The sequence below is a fragment of the Sus scrofa genome, chromosome 15, assembly GCF_054392235.1.
Source record: "Sus scrofa isolate SSC_HxYL_T2T_F1_AM1 chromosome 15, Sscrofa_HxYL_maternal_Yorkshire_Landrace_v2.0, whole genome shotgun sequence".
Classification (NCBI taxonomy): Eukaryota; Metazoa; Chordata; class Mammalia; order Artiodactyla; family Suidae; genus Sus; species Sus scrofa.
Genome location: NC_139397.1, coordinates 69,189,209 through 69,210,270, shown reverse-complemented (window position 1 = coordinate 69,210,270; position 21,062 = coordinate 69,189,209). Strand labels below are relative to the sequence as shown.

General features: G+C 40.4%; 1 protein-coding gene across 1 annotated transcript; it reads right to left on the bottom strand.

Annotated features, from left to right (window-relative positions):
* Positions 1 to 1,420: 1,420 nt before the first annotated feature.
* SARAF (store-operated calcium entry associated regulatory factor) lies at positions 1,421 to 20,472 on the bottom strand. Its single transcript, XM_001924775.5, has 6 exons — positions 20,197 to 20,472; positions 13,316 to 13,494; positions 8,816 to 9,233; positions 5,595 to 5,724; positions 4,846 to 5,000; positions 1,421 to 2,198 (listed from the first exon to the last, which is right to left on the bottom strand). Exons 1-6 carry the CDS (start codon positions 20,297 to 20,299, stop codon positions 2,173 to 2,175), a joined length of 1,011 nt encoding a protein of 336 aa, XP_001924810.1. The 5' UTR covers positions 20,300 to 20,472; the 3' UTR covers positions 1,421 to 2,172.
* Positions 20,473 to 21,062: the final 590 nt, after the last annotated feature.

Here is a 21,062-nt window from a genome sequence, read left to right as displayed (position 1 = left end):
ACAAGTCCAATCAGCACATCACCTATGTCATGGACTAATGTGAAGTCTTAGGGAAGGGAAAGCCGATCAAGGTCCCTACAGACTAAATGATGAGCTGGGGCTGCAGAGCTGATACACCTGTGAGGTAGGTCAGAGGCCTTGCTAGCTGAAAGCAATCTGCTTCTGGTGGTCATTAGCAACAAGTGGAAAGGAAAAGCATTTGCCTGATCAAGGTGCTGCTTCTCAGGTACCAGGAGACGTGCTGATGTACTCAAGCAATGAAACCATGTCCAGAACAGCATTTGCAATTGGAATCACCACATGATTAAGTTTAGATAATCCACTATTGCTCTCCAAGAGCCATCTGTGTTCTGCACAAACAGGCAAGCTGAATGGAATGTGGTGGGAATTGCATCCTGTCCTGCATCCTTCAAGTCCTTGATGGTGGCACTAACCTCTGCAATTCCCCAGAAATGAATGTGGTAATGTGGTACTGCTTTGGCTTTTTTTTTTTTTAAAAAAAAAACAAAGGAGAGAGTCCCACAGTTGTAGAGGCTACCAGTCTGAGGTCAAGGTGTCAGCAGGGCCATGCTGCCACTGAAGGTGCTAGAGAAGAGTCAGTTCCAGGCCTCTCTCCTTGCTTCTAGTAGTTTGCTGTCAATCTTTAGGGTTCCTTAAAAATGGAAAAACAGCACAAAAAAACACTGACAAGGAGTTCTCCTGGTGCGGCAGGTTAAGGATTTGGCATTGTCGCTGCAGTGGTTCTGGTCGCTGCTGTGGCACAAGTTTGATCCCTGGCCTGGAAACTTTTCACATGCTGCAGGCATGGCCAAAAAACAAAACAAAACAAAACAAAACACTGACCAGTTTAAACTGGGTTTGCTTCCTTAAAATGGGTTGTTGATTACTCAAACCTGGAGTTATTTTAGAGAAGCAGCACCGCGCATGTGCAAGACAGGAACCCCTTCTCCAGGGTGACCCTGGAACAAAGCATCTTCAGTCTGCAGAATCAAACAATAGAAATATTGCCACTGGGGCCCTTTACGAAGCTAGAGGTCCTTCCACAAGGATAATCCAGCTTCCAACAGCTGATTACCATGTGTTTGAGACTAGCCAACAGCTTGTTCCCCTTAGCCTTTAAATCTCGCCCTGAGCCGTGGAATGGGGAGAGAGATTTGAGCTCTACTCCCTGTCTCCTTGCCAAGTGACCTCCAAAAGCTCTTTCTTTTCTCAAAAGCCAGAGCCATGGTATTGGCTTCTATGCACATCAGGCAGGGAGTCCTTGCTTGGTAACAAAATGACCAGTAGCCAAGGAGGACTACCAGGGCAATTACTGTTTAGGGAGACAGAATGTCCACATGAACCCCCTTTCCTTTGAGAAAAAGGGAAGAAACCTACCACTAAGTTGTGGCAAGCCTGGTAAAAAAGCAAAGATAAAAACTTTGTTTTTATTTTTTCTGTCATTTTAATATAAGATTGAAACAGGCTGTTACAACACTTCAGATTCCACAGCGAACTGCATGCTTTAGCTATTAGAAAACCCTTACTGAAGCACTTCAACTTTACCTCTTAAAAAAAATGAATGTGGAAGTTTCAAGCATTTCTGTCGGCACACAATCATTCACGATCTTCTAGATAGATATTTTCTACCTTTTCCTAAAAAAGGAATTCTCTCTTACCAGAACCCTACCCACCTGAGTTCAGAAATGATCAACACACATAGGTAAGTGTAAGTTGGTAGTCCAAAGCTTGGTTTAAATGTTTGGCGAACAGCAAACACCCAATAATACGTACCAAATAGATTACTATCATTTCTATGACATAACAACTCATCAGTTAAAGCCACCTAAGATTGAAAATTTCTATACTCAGTGGCTATTGGTATTACTGGTATAAAGACTTGCATCTTATGGCATCACAAGTTTTAGAAATTACACAACACATTCTCAGCATTTCACAGTAGTCATCACTTTCAAAAACTAATATACATCTGCAGGTTACACAAACATACAATTCTCTACATAAGCATTTTGTCATGTCACCTCTTAGTCTCAAATAACAGGATACAAAAAGCTGTACAGGACAAAACACCACAGAACTTTTGCATGTGTCCTTGTTAGGTAGTTTTTAAGAGAAAGTGATGAAAAATCAGAAATTCTGCATCCAGTGTTTGACCCCAACTTTGTACTTTTCTCATCGTCTTCGGGTACCACCATATCCTAGAATGAGAAGAGTAAATTTTAGATTAGCTTTTTCAAATGCATTAGGATTGCAGTAATACCTGTTTATTGTTAGCAAATGAGTAAGAGACAGGAGGGAAGAAGAGAGACAGAGTGTGGAGCAGGACTGTGCAGGACAGTGCATCACCTCCCACAACAGCCCCTCCACTCATCTAACCATCATCGAGTCTACTAAACACACACGTGCCTGCTGTGAGTAACAGCCAGAAAACCAAAGATGTGTTCTCTGGTAGGGCCAACGTGGTACTGACAACACTCAAAGTCTAAGCCAAACAGCAGAGAGGCCAATGCAGCCTAAGCCAAGCCCTGCTACTTCTTAAGACCCCAGCAGCAAAGAGAAGAGTTCCCGCCTTTTGATAATAACCCCCCCCATTCCGCCCCCCGCCACGAGAGAGAGGGAGAGGGAGAACAGACAGGTTAGAAGACCACAAGGGTTCCCCTCTAGAAACTCAATTTTTTTCAGGTTTCCCTGTAGATTATTTGGTAATATTTTATGATTTTCTTCATATAAGCCCTATACATTTCTAGTTGACAGTTATGGTTTCTTACAATTTTCATTACCACGGAAAATAAGTTCTCTAACGTCACATTATGTCCAATGGAGTTAAATTTTTATATATCCTCTCAATCTTACCATCCCTTTGTCTCCCCAAAAGTAACCACTATCCTAACATCTAACACCATAGATGAGTTTTGCTTCTTCTTCTTTTTTTTGTTTTTGTTTTTAGGGCCGCACGCATGACATATGGAAGTTCCCAGGTTAGGGGTCGAATCAGAGCTGTAGCTGCCAGCCTACCCCACAGCCACAGCAATGCAGGATCTGAGTTACATCTGCAACGTACACTGCAGCTCACGGCAATGCCGGATCATTTAACCCACTGAGCGAAGCCAGTGATTGGAAACATGTCCTCATGGATACTAGTCAGATTTGTTACTGCTGAGCCATGAGGGGAACTTCCAAGTTTTGCTTCTTATTAAACATGTATATTTATAAAATATGAATTTTGCAATCATAATGTGGACATTCTTTTGAGTTTGGCTTCTTTACATTTGGTAGATCTGTCCACATTATTGTACACAACTATTCATTCACTCTCCTGTTGCACAGTATTCCACTGAATATAACTCAATTTATTCATCCATTTTACTGCTGATAGGTATGTGGATTTCTTCCAGTTGGAGGTACTACGAATAAAGATACTGTGAACATCCTTGTACTTACCGTCTAGTGTACAAATGTATACATTTCTGTTGCTATCTATCTATGAAACTGCTGGATCTTGAGATGTTTATGTTCAATTTTAGTGGGTGATGCCAACAAGTTTTTCAAAGTGATCATATCAATTTATTCACACAGCACTATGAGAATTCTGCTTATATTTTAAAGCATATTTAAATATTTTCTGTCCATTTCCAGAGTTATTCAGTGTTCTATGACTTCCCTGCTGAAGAAGGTAAATCCAGTACACAACCACCTAGCACTGCCTCATGACCCACGACCTTCCATTCTCTGCTAACAAGCTAGATGTTTAATTCCAAATAATTTGGCTTTTTTTTTTTGACTTTCTGACTTTTTGTCTTTCAGGGCCACACCCACGGTATATGGAGGTTCCCAGACTAGGAGTCGAGTAGGCACTGTAGCCACTGGCCTACGCCAGAGCCATGGCAACCCCAGACCCTTAACCCACTGAGCGAGGCCAGGGATCGAACCTGTGTCCTCATGGATGCTAGTCGGGTTCATTAACCACTGAGACATGACGGGAACTCCCGAATAATTTGGTCTTTTATCTCTGCTTTTTAAAGAAAATTTCCTCTCAGCGATGGCAATAAACATATCTTTGACAATTAAAGAATGTATCAATACAGTTTTGAGTTTGACCGAATTGAAAAGTCCAACCTTCTACCTAGAAAGGTTCCATTTTAGAGCATAAAAGACTCCCATATATTAAATAGAATTAAACATGTGGAAACCAATGTCCTAGAAGGTTTAAAACTTTGGTTCATGGTAGAAATGAGCTGAAATCAAATTCCTCTTTGAGTTTTAAAGTACAGAAGTGTTGAGGAATTCCGCAGTGGCACAGTGGGTGAAGGATCCGGCATCATCACTGCAGCACCTCAGGTCACTGCTGTGTGGTCCCTGGCCCAGCAACTTCCACGTGCTGTGGACATGGTCAGAAAAAAAAAAAAAAAGACTAGAAGCAGGAGGAAGGAAAGGAGTACCCATTGTGGTTCAGCAGTAACAAACATGACTAGTATCCATAAGGATGCGGGTTTGATCCCTGGCTTTACTCAGTGGATTAAGAATCCAGCATTGCCATGAGCTGTGGTGTAGGTCGCAGATGCAGCTCAGATCCAAGTTCCTGTGGCTGTGGTGTAGGCCGGCAGCTGCAGCTCCAATTTAACCCCTAGCCTGGGAACTTTCACATGCCACAGGTGTGGCCCTAAAAAGCCAAAAAAAAAAAGTGGTAGGAAAGAATGAATCTGAATTATTATTTTAATCTCAGCTGTGCAACTAATATTTCTGGTATTAAATAAAACCATGATTGCTAAATATAAAATTAATCACCTTAAATTCCAAATTATTTCTGTACTTCACTGAATAGGGCTTCTTGGTTTTTGCTCTTACCTGATGCTGTTCTGGTTCTTGGCTCTGAGCTTGAACAGGCCGAATAGCTGCCTGGGCCTCCACGTAGTGGTGAGTAAGCCCGGCTATTCCATGTGCTGGTGTATGAGGGAGGGTGTGCTGGGTAGTACCACGAGTCTGAGAAGGGTGTTGCTGCTCTGTAAAGACAGAAACTCGGGTCAGGCGGTTTTCTTGTGACTATCATTTTTAAATACCTTCCTATTCCTAAACCATTAGGAAAAAAAACTGTATCAAGTCTTTTTTCCTCAATGTTCTGGTATGTTAACAAGAAATAAACACACTGTTTTGTCACTGCTGGGAAGAAAACGACAGAGAATAAAGGCTCTTTCTTTCTGAATTTGCCCTCAAATAAAATCTAAGCTTAAACTACTGTTGATACTAGAGACATTCCAAAATCTGGTCCCAAGCTCTTGCCACCCTTGCTTCTATCATTTCAAATCAGAATGCGGACTATTCCCCAATGCACTGATCTTTCCTGCCTTCTCAGAAGTCAACATTCTTTCTCCTCTCTCCTATCTACAGGCATGACATGTGAGAGAAAACTCACGTAATATAGATCACAGCATTCCTTTCCCCACCCACCAGAGAATCTGATTGAATAGGGTAATGTCACCTTAATTTATTTTCCTTAACAAAACCAAATCCAGTCACATTGTAAACAAAACAAAGAAGCCTCTAAAGAAAGGCTGAATTTGAGACAAAGGGCCAGGAGAGATAAATGCAAAACCTACCTATTGCTGCCAAACAAATATCCTAATATTCCTCCAGTTCCCAAGCCAGTCCAAAAGCCTGGTCCTGAATTTTCATGTCCTTGTTGTCCAGTAAAAGCACTGCCAAAACCGGAAGTTGCACCATGCGGTCCTAGAAATAAAGATGATTTAATTCTGTATCCTCTCTTAATAAACAAAACACCACCTACAAAACTAAAGATAATATGGCATTTCAATTGTTTCATCTGTATGACTTAATACTACTCAGGCTTCAACTTATAAAGTCATATTCCAAAAGTGTATTCATACAGTATTGGTTAATAACTAAGGAGTACCTACCTTTCCCACACATATGGAAAAAAGGGTGTTTTTAGGACAGGAGAGGGTAGTTTCTTCCTGTAAGGTCACATCTGCCCTGCTCAAGACTAGCTACAAGGACTTCCCCTTATGGCTCAGCAGGTTAAGGACCCAATGCTGTCTAAGGATGCGGGCTCGATCCCTGGCCTCGCTCAATGGATAAGGATCCTGTGTTGCTGTAAGCCATGGAGTAGGTTGCAGATGCAGCTCAAATCCAGTGTTAGTATGGCTGTTGTGAAGGCTGGCAGCTACAGCTCCAATTCAACCCCTGGACTGGGAACTTCTTTCTATATGCAACAAGTGAAGCTGCAAAAAGAAAAAGAGAGGAAAAAGAGAAAGGGGAAAAAAAGGGGGAGGGACTAGCTATGGAAGATGACCCCACGTGTCAGTTACTTCCTTTCCAGATTGCAAACATCTCTAGAAGTTCCAGGAAACAGCTGTACTTAGGTGTCTAATGGAAGAATCCAAGTGGAGAATATTTGTTAATCAGGAAGTCAGGTCTTAAAAGGACCAAAAAATATCTTCTGCTCAGAGGAAGTTTTTCTTAAATTGCTGTATAATGCACACAAAGGAAAGTGTGCAAATCCTACATGTACAGCATAACAAATTTGTATGTGTGCACCCGTGTGTGTAACCACTAACCACATCAATAAAACCTTTCAGCACCCAGAGGCCCCCTCAGACAACTCACAATAGCTACCCACGTCATAGAGAAGCTTACTCTGTCTTCTCTTGCTGCACTTTGTTTTTACCCATTCTTAAACTTTTTATCAATAGAATCATATGTTAGTGCTCTTCTGTGTCTGGTATATCGTTATGTCTATGCGAGTCCACCTCCACCACTGCATATATCAGACTTTTTGGTTTTTTTCTAAATGTTATGTATAGTACGCCAATGTGTGAAAAAAAAAAAAAAAGAAAAAAGAAAAACACCATCTGTCTCCTTCTAATGGTTATGGACATCTTTTTTCGTTTTCAGCTGTTGTGAATAAAGCTGCTGTGACCATCCTTGTGCAGATCTTTTTGTGCACACAAGCATGCATTTCTCTTGGGTGTGTATCCAGGAATGAAACTGCTGGGTTATTGGGTGGTGTATTCTAATTTTAGTAGATATTCAGGTTTCCAAGGTGTTTTTCATTTTAACTCCTTCCAGCAAGTTCCAGTTGACTATATCCTTGCCATTGCTTGGTAGTTCATCTTTTTAATGTCAGCCATTATGGTGGTTATATGGTGATGAACCAATAACTCAGGTTTTAGGAACCTCCCCTGCGGTGCAGCAGGTCAAGGACCCAGTGCCATGCAGCTGTGATGCAGGTCACAACCACAGTAAGGGTTCGATGCCTGATCTGGGAATTTCCACCCTCCTTAGGTACAGCCAAAAATAAATAACTAAAAGCAGATTAAAAATAATAATAATTCAGGTTTTATTCTGTGTTGTTCTAAAGACTAATGATGCTGAGCACCTTTCAGATTTTTATTGGACATCTGGAGATCTTCTTTTACCAAAAAAATGGCTCTGCCCACTTTTAAATTGGGTTGTCTCTCTTTTCTCAGATTTGTGGGAATTCTTTATTTACTGGAAATACACATCCTTTTTTGGAAGTATTTTTCACAAATACCTTTTCCCAGTCTGTGGCTTGCCTTTTCACTCTCTTAAAGTGTCTCTTTTGATGACCAGACATTCTTAAATTTTTTTTTTTGGCCATACCCACAGCATGTGGAAGTTCCCATGCCACAGCAGTGACCTCAGCAGTGACCTAAGCTGCTGCAGTGACACCACCAGATCCTTATACCACTGCACCAGAAAAAAACAGCTTTTGGGGGGTTTAGTTTTTTTTGTTTATTTGCTTTTTCAAGCATTCTTGTTTTTGGTTTTTTTTTTTTTTTTTTGGTCTTTTTGCTATTTCTTTGGGCCGCTCCCGCGGCATATGGAGGTTCCCAGGCTAGGGGTCGAATCGGAGCTGTAGCCATTGGCCTACACCAGGGCCACAGCAACGCGGGATCCGAGCCGCGTCTGCAACCTACACCACAGCTCACGGCAACGCCGGATCGTTAACCCACTGAGCAAGGGCAGGGACCGAACCCGCAACCTCATGGTTCCTAGTCGGATTCGTTAACCACTGCGCCACGACGGGAACTCCTTTCAAGCATTCTTAATCAAATAAAGTCTAACTTATCCATCTCTTCCTTTCGGCTACTATTTTTTGCATTCCAAGAAATTTCTGCCTGTCATGACAAATATTGTCCTATGTTTCCTTCTGGAAGCTTGTTTTACCTTTTATGTTGAGCTTATAGCACTTAATGAATAAAATTCTGTATATGGTGTGAAACAGAGTTCAAGATAAATGCTTATTGCCAAATGTGATCAAGTTTGATTAAAATGATTTATAATTTAAACATGTATCCTTACAACAATAATTACAATTAACCACAAAGAAAAATAGAAGATGTAAAAGAAGTTGAAAGTAAAAAAGTAAGAAGATAAACCTGGGAATTCCCATCGTGGCTCAGTGGTTAACAAACTTGACTTGTATTTATGAGGATGTGGGTTTGATCCCTGGCCTTGCTCAGCGGGTTAAGGATCTGGCGTTGCTGTGAGCTGTGGTATAGGTCGCAGACAAAGCTTGGATCCCGAGTTGCTGTGGCTGAGGTGTAGGCCAGCAGCTACGGCTCCGATTGGATCCCTAGCCTGGGAACTCCCATATTTCATGGAAGCGGCCCTAAAAAGACAAAAAAAAACAAAACAAAAAACAAAACAAAAAACAAAAAGAAGAAGACAAAGCTACTTTGGTTTCCCAATGCAACCATTTTCCATTTTAGAAACCAGCACAGGAGTCACTACCTGACTTCCACCCTACATACTGTCATTGCCTTGGGAAACATACCTGTGAACTCAGACTTGAAGCCTGGAGGAGGGGGTCCTGCCGAGTTGGTGAACCTCTGATAACGATGGGAATATGGAGGATACTCAGAATATGGTGGAGGAGGATCCTGACCATCACTAAGGAAGAATTTATAAACTCCAAAGGCGATAGCAAGTAGCAGCACAATGGTAATCACGCCACTGATGCTACAGGAATCTGGGGAGTACAACTTATTATAATAATTAGAGAAAGAATTAAAGCCATGGTTTTCTCCAGACTCTCTCAATTTCCTCAGGCCGAGTTCTGTGTAATCTAAGTTATACTCCAAACCACAGGAACCTCTTAGCACATACTGGTCTTCAGAGGAGTCATAGCCTTCACAGCTCACCACAGTTTTTCCAAATTTGTACGCAACATCTAAGTCAGTCTTACATTCCCACTGTGAAGAAAAGTAGAAACAGGTCATTAGATCTAAAAAGGCTTTTTTTTTTTTAATATATACTATTTGGGCTATATAGTTATCATAAAACAGCAAAATGAAGCAAGGGAATGATAAAACTCAGGACGAGTATTTCTATGTTGAGGGAGAGCAAACTAGGGGCTTCAAAGATATTGGTGATGTTAAGGTTCTATTTAAGTTAAGTGGTGGGTACATGAGTGCTAGTTTTATTACTATTCTTTATTCCTTACATATAGATGTACATATTAATCATTCTCTAGTTAATAAATTTTAAGGAGTTCCCATCGTGGCTCAGTGGTTAACCAACCTGACTAGGAACTATGAGGTTGCGGGTTCAATCTCTGACCCTGCTCAGTGGGTTAAGGATCCGGCATTGCTGTGAGCTGTGGTGTAGGCTGGCAGCAACAGCTCCGATTAGGCCCGGGAACCTCCATACACCGCAGGTGCAGCCCTAAAAAGACAAAAGACAAAAATAAATAAATAAAAATAAATAAATAAATTTTAAGCTAATTTTAAAAATGCCAACTTTTTAACCACCGTTGCTGAAGATGCTTTCTTTAAAATACAGAAGTTTTTTTCAACATTAAGGCTCAAAAATCAGCATCATACATGAATATCTGGTAGCTACATATGGCATCAAAGATAATACATAACCTTCTGGGAAAAACTTTCCTCACAAATTCTATAAAAATCACGGACTACCTGTAGCAGGGTCCAATCCCTTTTTTTTTTTTTTTTTTTTTGTCTTTTCTAGGCCATACCCGCAGCATATGGAGGTTCCCAGGCTAGGGGTCTAATCAGAGCTGTTGCTGCTGGTCTATGCCACAGCCACAGCAACTCCAGACCCGAGTCACATCTTCAACCTACACCACAGCTCATGGCAACGCCGGATCCTGAACCCACTGAGCGAGGCCAGGGATCGAACCCGCAACCTCATAGTTCCTAGTCGGATTTGTTAATCATTGAGCCCCGACGGGAACTCCCCAGGGTCCAATCCTAGAAGTAATTTGCTCAGTTTTTTTTTTAAGATATTTGGAAAATGCAAAAGTAAACTGTGCTAGCCTCAAATTTTTCCAGCTTTAAAAAAAAAAAAAAAATTGGTTTAATGTAAATTCTTTATTCTGAGTGAGTAACATGCTTCTTTAGAAACATTTAAAAAGACATTAGCTAAACAAATCTGACTGGTACCACCACTTTTCTTTCTTTTTTTTGGGGGGGGGGAAATAAATTACCTTCCTTTCTCAAACTTCAGATACACTATTACAGCTTTACTCAGATACAATTCACATACTATAATTCACCCATTTCAATGTGTGTGTATTCACAGAGCGTATTCAGAGTTGTGCAACCACATTACGTTCAATTTTAGAATATTTTCATCACCCCCAAAACAAACTTCATCTCCATTAGCAGCCACTCCCCATTTCCCCCCAAATCTCCCAGCTTTAGGCAACCACCAATCTGTCTCCAAGGCTCTCCTTATTCTGGACAATTCATGTAATGGAATCATACCATGTGTGGTCCTTTCTGACTAGCTTCTTTCACTGGGCAGAATGTTTTCAAGGTTCACACATGTTGTAGCATGTATCAGCATTTCATTCCTGACTATGGCCAAATAATATTCCTCTGTATGGATATACCACCTTTTGCTCATTCACTCATCAATGTTGGACATTTAGATTGTTTCTACTTTTTGGCTTTTATGAATAATGCTGCTACAAACATTTATGTATGTTTCTGTGTGGATACATGTTTTCAATTCTCTTGGGTATACATCTAGGAGTGGAATGGCTGGGGCATATATTAACTCTAAGTTTAAACTTTTGAGATGCTGCCAGAGAGTTTTCCAAGTGACTACACCATTTTACATTCCAAAAGGAAGTGTATGAGAGTTTTTCCACAACTTCACCATTTATTATCTTTTTTGGATTTTTTTTATTTTTATTTTTTTCTTTTTACAGTCACACTCATGGCATATGGAAACTACCAGGCTAGGAATCTAATCAGAGCTACAGCTGCTGGCCTCCATCACAGCCACAGCAATATCAGATCCCAGCCGCATCTGCAAACTACACTGAACCTAGTGGTAACACCAGATCCTTAACCTTCTGAGTGAGGCCAGGGATTGAACCTGCATCTTCATGGATACTAAGTTGGGTTCTTAACCTGCTGAGCCACAACAAGAACTCCTATTATCTGTCTTTTTTTTTTTTTTTTTTTGTCTTTTTGCCATTTCTTGGGCTGCTCCCGAAGCATATGGGAGGTTCCCAGGCTAGGGATTGAATCGGAGCTGTAGCCACCGGCCTACGCCAGAGCCACAGCAACGCAGGATCCGAGCCGCGTCTGCAACCTACACCACAGCTCACGGCAACGCCGGATCGTTAACCCACTGAGCAAGGGCAGGGATCGAACCCGCAACCTCATGGTTCCTAGTCAGATTCGTTAACCACTGCGCCACGACGGGAACTCCCTATTATCTGTCTTTTTGATTAGAGGAATCCTATCGGGTGTGAAGTGTTACCTTACTGTGGTTTTGACTTGTATTTCTCTGACGGCTAATGATGTAGAACATTCTTTTCATGTGTTTATTGGCCATTTGTATATCTCCTTTGGAGAAATGTCTAGTCAGATGGTTTTGCTCACTTTTAAATTTGGTTATTTGTCTTCCCAATGAGTCATAATAGTTGTTCTTCATATACTCTGGACACAAGTCCCCAGTCAGACATATGACTACAAAAGCTTTCTCGTTTGTGTGGGTCCTTTTCACATTGCTTCTTTTGTTTGTTTGTTTGTTTGCTTTTTGCTTCTTAGAGCTGCACCTGCAGCATATGGAGGTTCCCAGGCTAGGGCTGAATTGGAGCTGTAGCTGCCGGCTTACACCACAGCCACAGCAACACCAGATCCGAGCCATGTCTACAACCTACACCACAGCTCATGGCAACACCATATCCTGAACCCACTGAGGCCAGGGATCAAACCTGTGTCTTCATGGATACTAGTAGGGTTCATTAACTGCTAAGCCACAACAGAAACTCTGGGGTCCTTTTCACATTGTTGATAGTGTCCTTTGAGCCTAAAAGTTTTTAGCTTGGATAAAACATATTTTTAATGTTGTTGTTGTTGCTACACTATTTCATTTTTAAGTAATTTTATTTGAAGAAAGATTTATAAGTTTGTTGATTTAGGCAAATAAAATAAACTCAATCTCTATTGGTTATTTTGTGTTAATTATTATTTCTTTGATAGTATATACTAAAAGTGGCTTCTACTTATTATATTTAAACTCTTGGAATTAGAAGCAGCTGTCTCTGCTACAACATAAGTCAATGTATAATGTCCTCATACTTCTTTGCTCATGCCATTCCTTGCCTTCTCTATTTCTTCAGCTGTAAAAATCATATCCTTCCTTGCTAACACAGTGAATACTTTCTTTTTAAGTCTTTCCCAATCCACCCCTGCCCCAATTGGACATGACTTTACAGCACTTTGTTGGCACCAAGATGTAATGTGAGTGTTTGTCTTATATTTTCTACTAGGAAGAAAGTTTCCTGAGGCTTGTGATTCCATCATTCATTTTTGTATAAAACTATTTCATGTACATTTAATTGGAATTCTCTGATGGCTCAGCAGGTTAAGGATCCAGTGTTGCCATTGCTATGGCTTGGGTTGCTGCTGTGGCGCAGGTTCGATCCCTGGCCTGGGAACTTCAGCATGCCATGGGCACAGCCAAAAAAAAGGAGGGGGGGTATTCTTGGAGGAATGATGGAAAAATGATAACCAAAGGAACTCCTCTACCCCTACCCCCAAATATATGAAAAATTTTGAAAATTTACTAACGTCTTAGAAGAAAGTTATGGCATAAAAATTGCAATGAATATTTCTGGGCTTTAAAATCAGTTCATTTCTTTTGGAGGATGATTCTTCCAGAAAAAATATTCATATATTTTAGGGTAACCTGAGATTTTTCCATATGTACTTCCCCAAAATACCGCATAATGTCTCAATAAACACTTGACTGAAAAAAATTTCATTTAGACCGCCATCAACATAACAAGTATTACCTGTACATCATAACCATCCCAGCCTTTGTTCTGACACTGTATGACCTTTGGGGTGTAAGAATCACATCCAGCTGTGCCTCCAACACACTTCAACTGTGGGATGGGATCCAACCTACGGGAAGTGGTATAGCGGTCATAGTGGAGGGTGAGAGCTTTTATATCCCTCAACAATATTCTGTCTGAAACAGTAAGAACACAGATAAACAGATGGTAAGTATCTTGTCCTACGGAGAGATTCATTCTAATAAAACTTTTATCATAGGAAATATTTTCAAAAGCAAAGGTCTTTCTGCCTTTTGAAGATGACTAAGAAAGAAGATCAAACAGTTTCCCAAGTCCCAAGTCTCAACAACCTTCAGGGCTTTTGCACAAAATTCAAAAAGTCACACTTTTCAGGATGGATGCCCACCCAAACCACTTCTCTGCCAAGAGTTCTACATAATTTCTGCCCAATTAGAACCAAAAGTTCATTAACCTGAAATGTTGGATAACTGTATGACAACATTAATGGTTAATTAAAATGGCAAAAAATATACATGAATACATGAAGCACATTTAATAACTTAAACATCTGTCAACAAGTGAATGGATTCATAAAAGTTCGGCCTATTTACAAAGAGGAATAGGCCAGCAGTTAAAGTGAGTGAACTAGAATTCATGCATCAGAAGAGAAACAGCAAAAACATTTTAAGCAAAATACAAGTTGTAGAATGTTTAGTATGATAAATTTATGTAAACCTTGAAAACACACACACACACAAAAAAAAAAAAAAAAAAAAAAAAAAAATGGAGTTCCCGTCTTGGTGCAGTGGAAACGAATCCGACTAGGAACCATGAGGTTGCAGGTTCGATCCCTGGCCTCGATCAGTGGGTTAAGGATCCAGGGTTTTGGTGAGCTGTGGTGTAGGTTGCAGACACGGCTCTCATCTGGCACTGCTGTGGCTCTGGTGTAGGCCAGCAGCAATAGCTCCAATTAGACCCCTAGCCTGGGAACCCCCATATGCCATGGGTGCTACCCTAAAAAGACAAAAAGACAAAGAAAAAAAAAGAAAGAAAACTCGTGAAACAGTACTATATAGTGTTAAAGTCTGAACATGTATATAACAGTATGAAAACATGCATAGGAATGACAAAACACCAAATTCCGAGTATCTCTGAGGAGGGAGGGAGAGAAAGGACTTTAGCTATCTGTAATGTTTTATTACAGGGCGGGGGGGATGCTGAAAATATAGTAAAATGTGAGGATTCGATAAAACTGGGTGGTGAGTGTATGGGTTTTCATTGCGTACTTCTGTGTGTGTTTAAATATTTTAAATATTTCACAATTTAAAAAATTAAAAACATTTGACCTATTTCACAAATTAAAAATCACCTTGACATAGAGGTTGTTTGTTTGGTTTTGTCTTTTTATGGTCACACATATCCATGGCATATGGAGGTACCCAGGCTGGGGGTCTAATTGGAGCTGTTGCTGCCAGCCTACACCACAGCCACAGCAACACCAGATTCAAGTCACGTCTGCGACCTACATCATAGCTCACGGCAATGCCAGATTCTTAACCCACTGAGCAAGGCCAGGGATTGAACCAGAAACCTCATGGTTCCTGGTCGGATTCATTAACCACTGCGCCAAGACGTGAACTCCAAATTTTTTTTTTTTTTTGAGTTTTCAAGGTTTACATAAATTTATCAAGAGAACTCCCCATAAGTGAATTTTAAAGTGTTACTGGAAAATGAAAGAGTCTTCATACTTATCACCCTTGAATTATGATGGAAGATACAATACATTGGTTCACTCAACTTCCATTCGATTATAAAACTGAATGATACAGTGCACATTACTCTTCATATGCTTTTCCACTAATCATACACCAGGGATAGTCCCTCACATTGGCAATATAGATTTATACTTATTTACCAAAAATGAACATGATAAATTTGACTAAGACTTATTAGCCATATTCTCTCACCAAAATACAATAAACCAGAAATATAATAACACAATACAAAAATACAAAAGAAAAAAACTAAAAGAAGACAGCTGAAAATCAATAACAAAGAAAGGAAAACTGAGCTATAGCTATAAAACATATGAAACATATATGTTTATATATGTCCATATTAAATCTATGGTAATACAGACAGTAACACAGGATTAGGAAATTGATCACCATGTGCACAATATATAAAAGTTAACCCTTGATGGTTAGAAACTTACCATAAAACACACAACAAATTAAAAATACTGAAAGGAGGCACAACAGTATGTTTATGATCATGGGATGGAAAAGACCTTAAGATATCAAAAGCAAGACTGACCAGCAAGATAATGACTTCAGTTGACAAGTCATGTTCAATCTATGAAAATCCAAGAATCCATAATAATATTCAGAGAGAGAGACAAAAACTCACTTGTCTACACTAAAAGTAGCTACCAATTACCTCCTTACTTTGAAAATTGGTAATAAAAGATTTAAAATTAAATGTTTATCCTGACTTTCCAGCCAGAACTATAATCTGAAATAGCCTCAGCTGAGAGGGAAAATCTCAACTTCACTAAAGAATACCAGCCAATAAATGCAGAAGAAATGACAGAATTAGAAAAATCATCATTTTATCAACCCCTAAAAAACTGATTCAGATATAAGGATTAATTAGTTTTAAAATAATTGAATGGATATTGGTATGATGCCAAGTAACACCACAGAGTGCCTTCTAGTAGTTTGAGAGGGGAAAAATGTAACCACAAGAGAGAAACAAAGCCATTTTATTTCAGCAGTCAACCTTAGCATTGCTAACAGTAGAACAGCATCAATCTGATAAAACACCATCTCTTATGATGTAATCCCCAAAAGTACTGAATATGAATCTAATCAATCTTCTGGAGCTAACTCAGTTTTTTACAACTACAGGGAGGAAAAAAATAAGCTAAAACAATGCCATGAGAAAACAGAATAAAGAAAGTAGGATATTCAGAAGGGCAACTGGCCCAATCCTGACAGCAGAGTAATAGCATAAAAAAGGGACAGTTCTACATTTTAATAAGACTTAAGGGCTAATTCAATCAGATGCATTGCATAGTCCTGGCCTGGGGCCTGGTTTTAACAAACTAGCTCAAACGTTTTAAGGACAACTGCGATATCTGAATATGGAATGAGTAATTGGTCAATATTAAGAAATTGGGGGGAGTTCCCGTCGTGGCGCAGTGGTTAACGAATCCGACTAGGAACCATGAGGTTGCGGGTTCAGTCCCTGCCCTTGCTCAGTGGGTTAACGATCCTGCGTTGCCGAGAGCTGTGGTGTAGGTTGCAGACGCGGCTTGGATCCCACGTTGCTGTGGCCCTGGCGTAGGCCGGTGGCTACAGCTCCGATTCGACCCCTAGCCTGGGAACCTCCATATGCCGCGGGAGCGGCCCAAGAAATAGCAACAACAAAAAGACAAGACAAAAAAAAAAAAAAAAAAAAAAGAAATTGGGATTAATTTTGCTAGGTGTAATGTTATTTTTATTATGTGGGGAAAAGTTTGTTTAAAAAAAAGGTTTAGGAGTTCCTGCCCTGGCGCAGTGGAAACGAATCCAACTAGGAACCATGAGGTTGTAGGTTCGATCCCTGGCCTCACTCAGTGGGTTAAGGATCCAGCACTGCCATGAGCTGTGGTGCAGGTCGCAGATCCCACACTGCTATTGCTGTGGCTGTGGCACAGTCCAGCATCTATAGCTCTGATTCGACCTCTGGCCTGGGAATCTCCATATGCCTAGGGTGCAGCCCTAAAAAGACAAAAAACAAAAAAAGAGAGAGTTGAAAGAAAGAATATAAGATTAATAACTTTCCATCATAACTGAAAATATTTTCCCCAGAATCCCTCCACTACACCAATTAGAATGACATGGCATCAAGGGATTCTAGTAAAATGAGTATTTGGCTTTTCTAGTATTTACACAGAGGTAGACAAGGAGAAGAAAGTAGAGAACAGCTTCTGAGTACTCATCCAGCAGTATCTCTTATGCTTCATACAAACAGTAGAAGAAATAACATTTTATTTAGAATTGCTGGACCTACAAAATCCAAGAGAACTTCCCAAAAGACAACCCTGTCATAATACAATTTGATAAAACAGCTGGATATTTTATCAATTACCAAGTCAACAACTTTATCTATACCTGTGATATCCAATTACATGAAATTGTAAAGGCCTATCTCAAATTAGTGACAAACTACACACATACATAAAATATCTAGAAATAAACTTAAAGTCAATATGTGACATATATAAGAAAATATACATACAATAAAACCTAAATAAATTTAATGCACTTCCAAACAGGAGCCCAACTGGGCTCTTTTGGAACTGGAAAGGAATTATGTTCAAGGTTAACATCTATAAATACCCAAAAATTTCTTGAGAAAGAATACATTGCTTAAGTAAGCAAATAAGATATATTATATAGCACAGCAAAGTAGAGACATTATTTTGTAATAACTTTAAATGGAGTATAATCTATAAAAATATCAAATCACTACACCTTAAACTAATACAATATTGTAAGTTAACTATAAATTCAATTTAAAAAATGCACTGTTTTTATAGTCAATTAAAACAGAATGCATTGCTCTACCAGATAATGAAGCTTACTATAAAATTAGAATAATCAAAATAATACAGAATCATAACAAAAACAGGCAAGTGAACTGTGAAACAAAAGTCTAGAAATAAATCTAGATATGTGTGGGAATTCAATATAAGATAAAGTGGGCTTTCTAGAGTTCCCGTAATGGCTCAGTGGTTAACGAATCTGACTAGGAACCATGAGGTTGCGGGTTCGATCCCTGGTCTCGCTCAGTGAGTTAAGGATCCGGCGTTGCCCTGAACTGTGGTGTAGACTGCAGACGCTGCTCGGATCTGGCGTTGCTGTGGCTCTGCCGTAGGCAGGTGGTTACAGCTCCGATTAGACCTCTAGCCCGGGAACCTCCACATGCCGAGGGTGCGGCCCTAGAAAAGACAGAAAGACAAAAAAAAAAAAAAAAAAAAAAAGATATAGTGGGCTTTTTAATTTAGTGGGAAAGGAAGTCTTCTTCAATAAATGGTTTGGGCATAACTGAGTAAATAGCTAAAGGAAAATCCACCTAAAGCTATATAAAAACTTAATTCCACATGGGCCAAAGATCTAAATTTTCAAGAAACATATTAGAATGCCTTCATGATATAGTTCCTCAAAAGAAATTTAAGGTGGAGTAGAATTTATAAAAACTAATTGAGTTTACACTGCAAAATATTTTGGTGCCTTTTGTTCCAGAAGAGTAGTTTTATAGTGTAGGTAGACTAAGAACTACCAGGAAATGGTTCACCATTAATTTAAATATGGTTCCTTTTTTTTTTTATTATTCCCCTGACTCTTCATCTATAAATTTCCTTTTTTTATTTAAGAACTGATTGAGGGAGTTCCCACTGTGGCTCATCCAGTTAAGAACCCAACTAGTATCCATGAGGATGTGGTTTGATCCCTGGCCTCACTCAATGGGTTAAAGATCTGGCTGGCATTGCTGCAAGCTGCAGCGTAGGTGGTAGATGTGGCTCAATTGCGGTTGTGGCATAGGCAACTGAGTTGCTGTGATTGTGGCATAGGCCAACAGCTGCAGCTCCAAATGACCTGTAGCCCAGGAACTTGCAAATGCTGCAGGTGCAGCCCTAAAAAAAAAAAAAATAAAAAAGAAAGAAAGAAAGAAAGAAAGAAAAGAACTGATTGAGGGTTCAACTACTTAATGTTTTAATCTAGTTTCTAAACTATAATTCTGATCAAAGTCCTATTTACATGAAACTTTCTAGGAATACATTAGGAAAATTATACGGACATCATTCAAATCCAACTTGACTTTTCATTTATTAGTAATAAAACATCCACATCAAAGGAGTACTCAAAGTCAAGTACTTACAAATAGTGCCTTCTCTCTCATTTTAACATTTAAGAATAAAATAAGAAACTACAGAAAAATCTGTTAAGTTCAAAAACACAGGCATTTCCTCTCACCAAGTCATGATTGCAACATTAGTACACATTCCATACCTCAACATCTTTCCTTTCCAAACCAAAAATGATGTTTTCATAGTTTAAGTCATTTTTTTACATCACTCCTATTTAAAGCATACATCATTTATTAAATGGAAATCTGTATTATGTGTACATACATACACACACAATATTAATTACACGGAATACTATCGATCCCATAAAAATTTGTTAGACAAGTCTAATAACATAGTGATATAAAAGAAACTTTTCCCTAGAAATCACTTATCGTGTACCATCACACACACAAAATTTTTTTTTAATTCAATGGGAAAAGCTGGTGTAACGCAATGTACTTTGCTGTAATAGAATAAACAGCACAACTTGTGCTCAGGTAAACAGTACAGTTTATGATTCTGCTAACCGACTTCCAAGGTTTGCAGCCCTGTTCACTAAGTGTGACTCAGAGATTGCCGGTGCCATGGCAACTCTCAGGTGTAGCAACAGGCAGCCAAGAGAACAGCCATGACATCAGACACTCTTGACAACAAAACAAGAGGCGCAGGTGAGGGACGAGATTTCCAGCCAGACTCAGGGGATGAGGGGTGTAGCCCGAGGAAGGAAAAGGTGGGCAAATTCTAGGAATCCAGGGAAGGGAGATGGGAACATTAATTACATTAGATCGTCCCGCCCCGCCCCGCCCACTCCCCAACAGTCTACACTTGTCTGGGAAGAGCAAAAGATCCAGGCAGGACAGAGATGAACAGCGAAGAGGATGGAAATGAGCAAATAGGGTAGAAGGGATATGGTCCCCAGCCGGGGTCCTCTCAGCGCCTGCCGAAGAGAGCAAGAGGAGGGAGTGAGGGCAGCACTCACCAGGGTCGTTCCAGCCCCGGGTAGGGCCCGCGATCAGCAGAAGCAAAAGGAGACCGAAGAAAGGGCAGCATCTGGTCGCTTTCGGCCCGCCGGCCGCCGCCATGGCGCTTGGTGAAGATGGCGCGCAGCTGCGGGGTGCTCGCGGGCCAGAACCCCAGGCTGCGGAAATCCGCGAGGCCCTACGCAACGAAACCGCAGCTCGGGCCGCGGAGAGAAGACGATCTCTCCGTAGACCCGCAGCCTCAAGGAAGGTCGGTGTGCCTGTCTAACGTCACTGCCGCTGAGGCGCGTGGGGGAACAGGAATGGTCGAAGCTTGGCCCCGCCCCAGGGGCTCAGAGCCGCTGAGGGCGGTGGTGGGGGCAGGGTGGTGGTGGGGGCGGGGCGGTGCCGCGTTAAGGGCGGAGCCAAGGGCGAGAAGCAGGGCCTGGGGGCGGGGCCGCGGGCCGGCCTCCTGCGGATTCACCGTGAAGGTGCTGTGGTTGAAGAGAGTGAAACCATCGCAAAGCAAAAGCTTAATGTAGTTAAGTGATGTATTTACAAAACCTCAATAACCTTCCAGAGGAAAGTTACTGTGCCTTAATCAACTTTATGGCTTCAGCACTTAGCATAATTCGTGTTCTATTAGTTTGCTAAATACATAGGAGATTTAAAGAGAGAGAGCGTGGAAATATATTGTCTAGTTTCAGAAGCTCAGAACTTTTATACATTTCCTCCAACGTGGAGGCAGTGGGAATTTACAAGATATGAGGAGTAAAAACTAACACCTAAAGAAAGAACCAGCCAGACAAAACTGTTCTAAGAATGCGTAAGAATTATCTTTGAGGTCTGACATGTCTGGGGGAGAATTCCTTCATTCATTACTTCA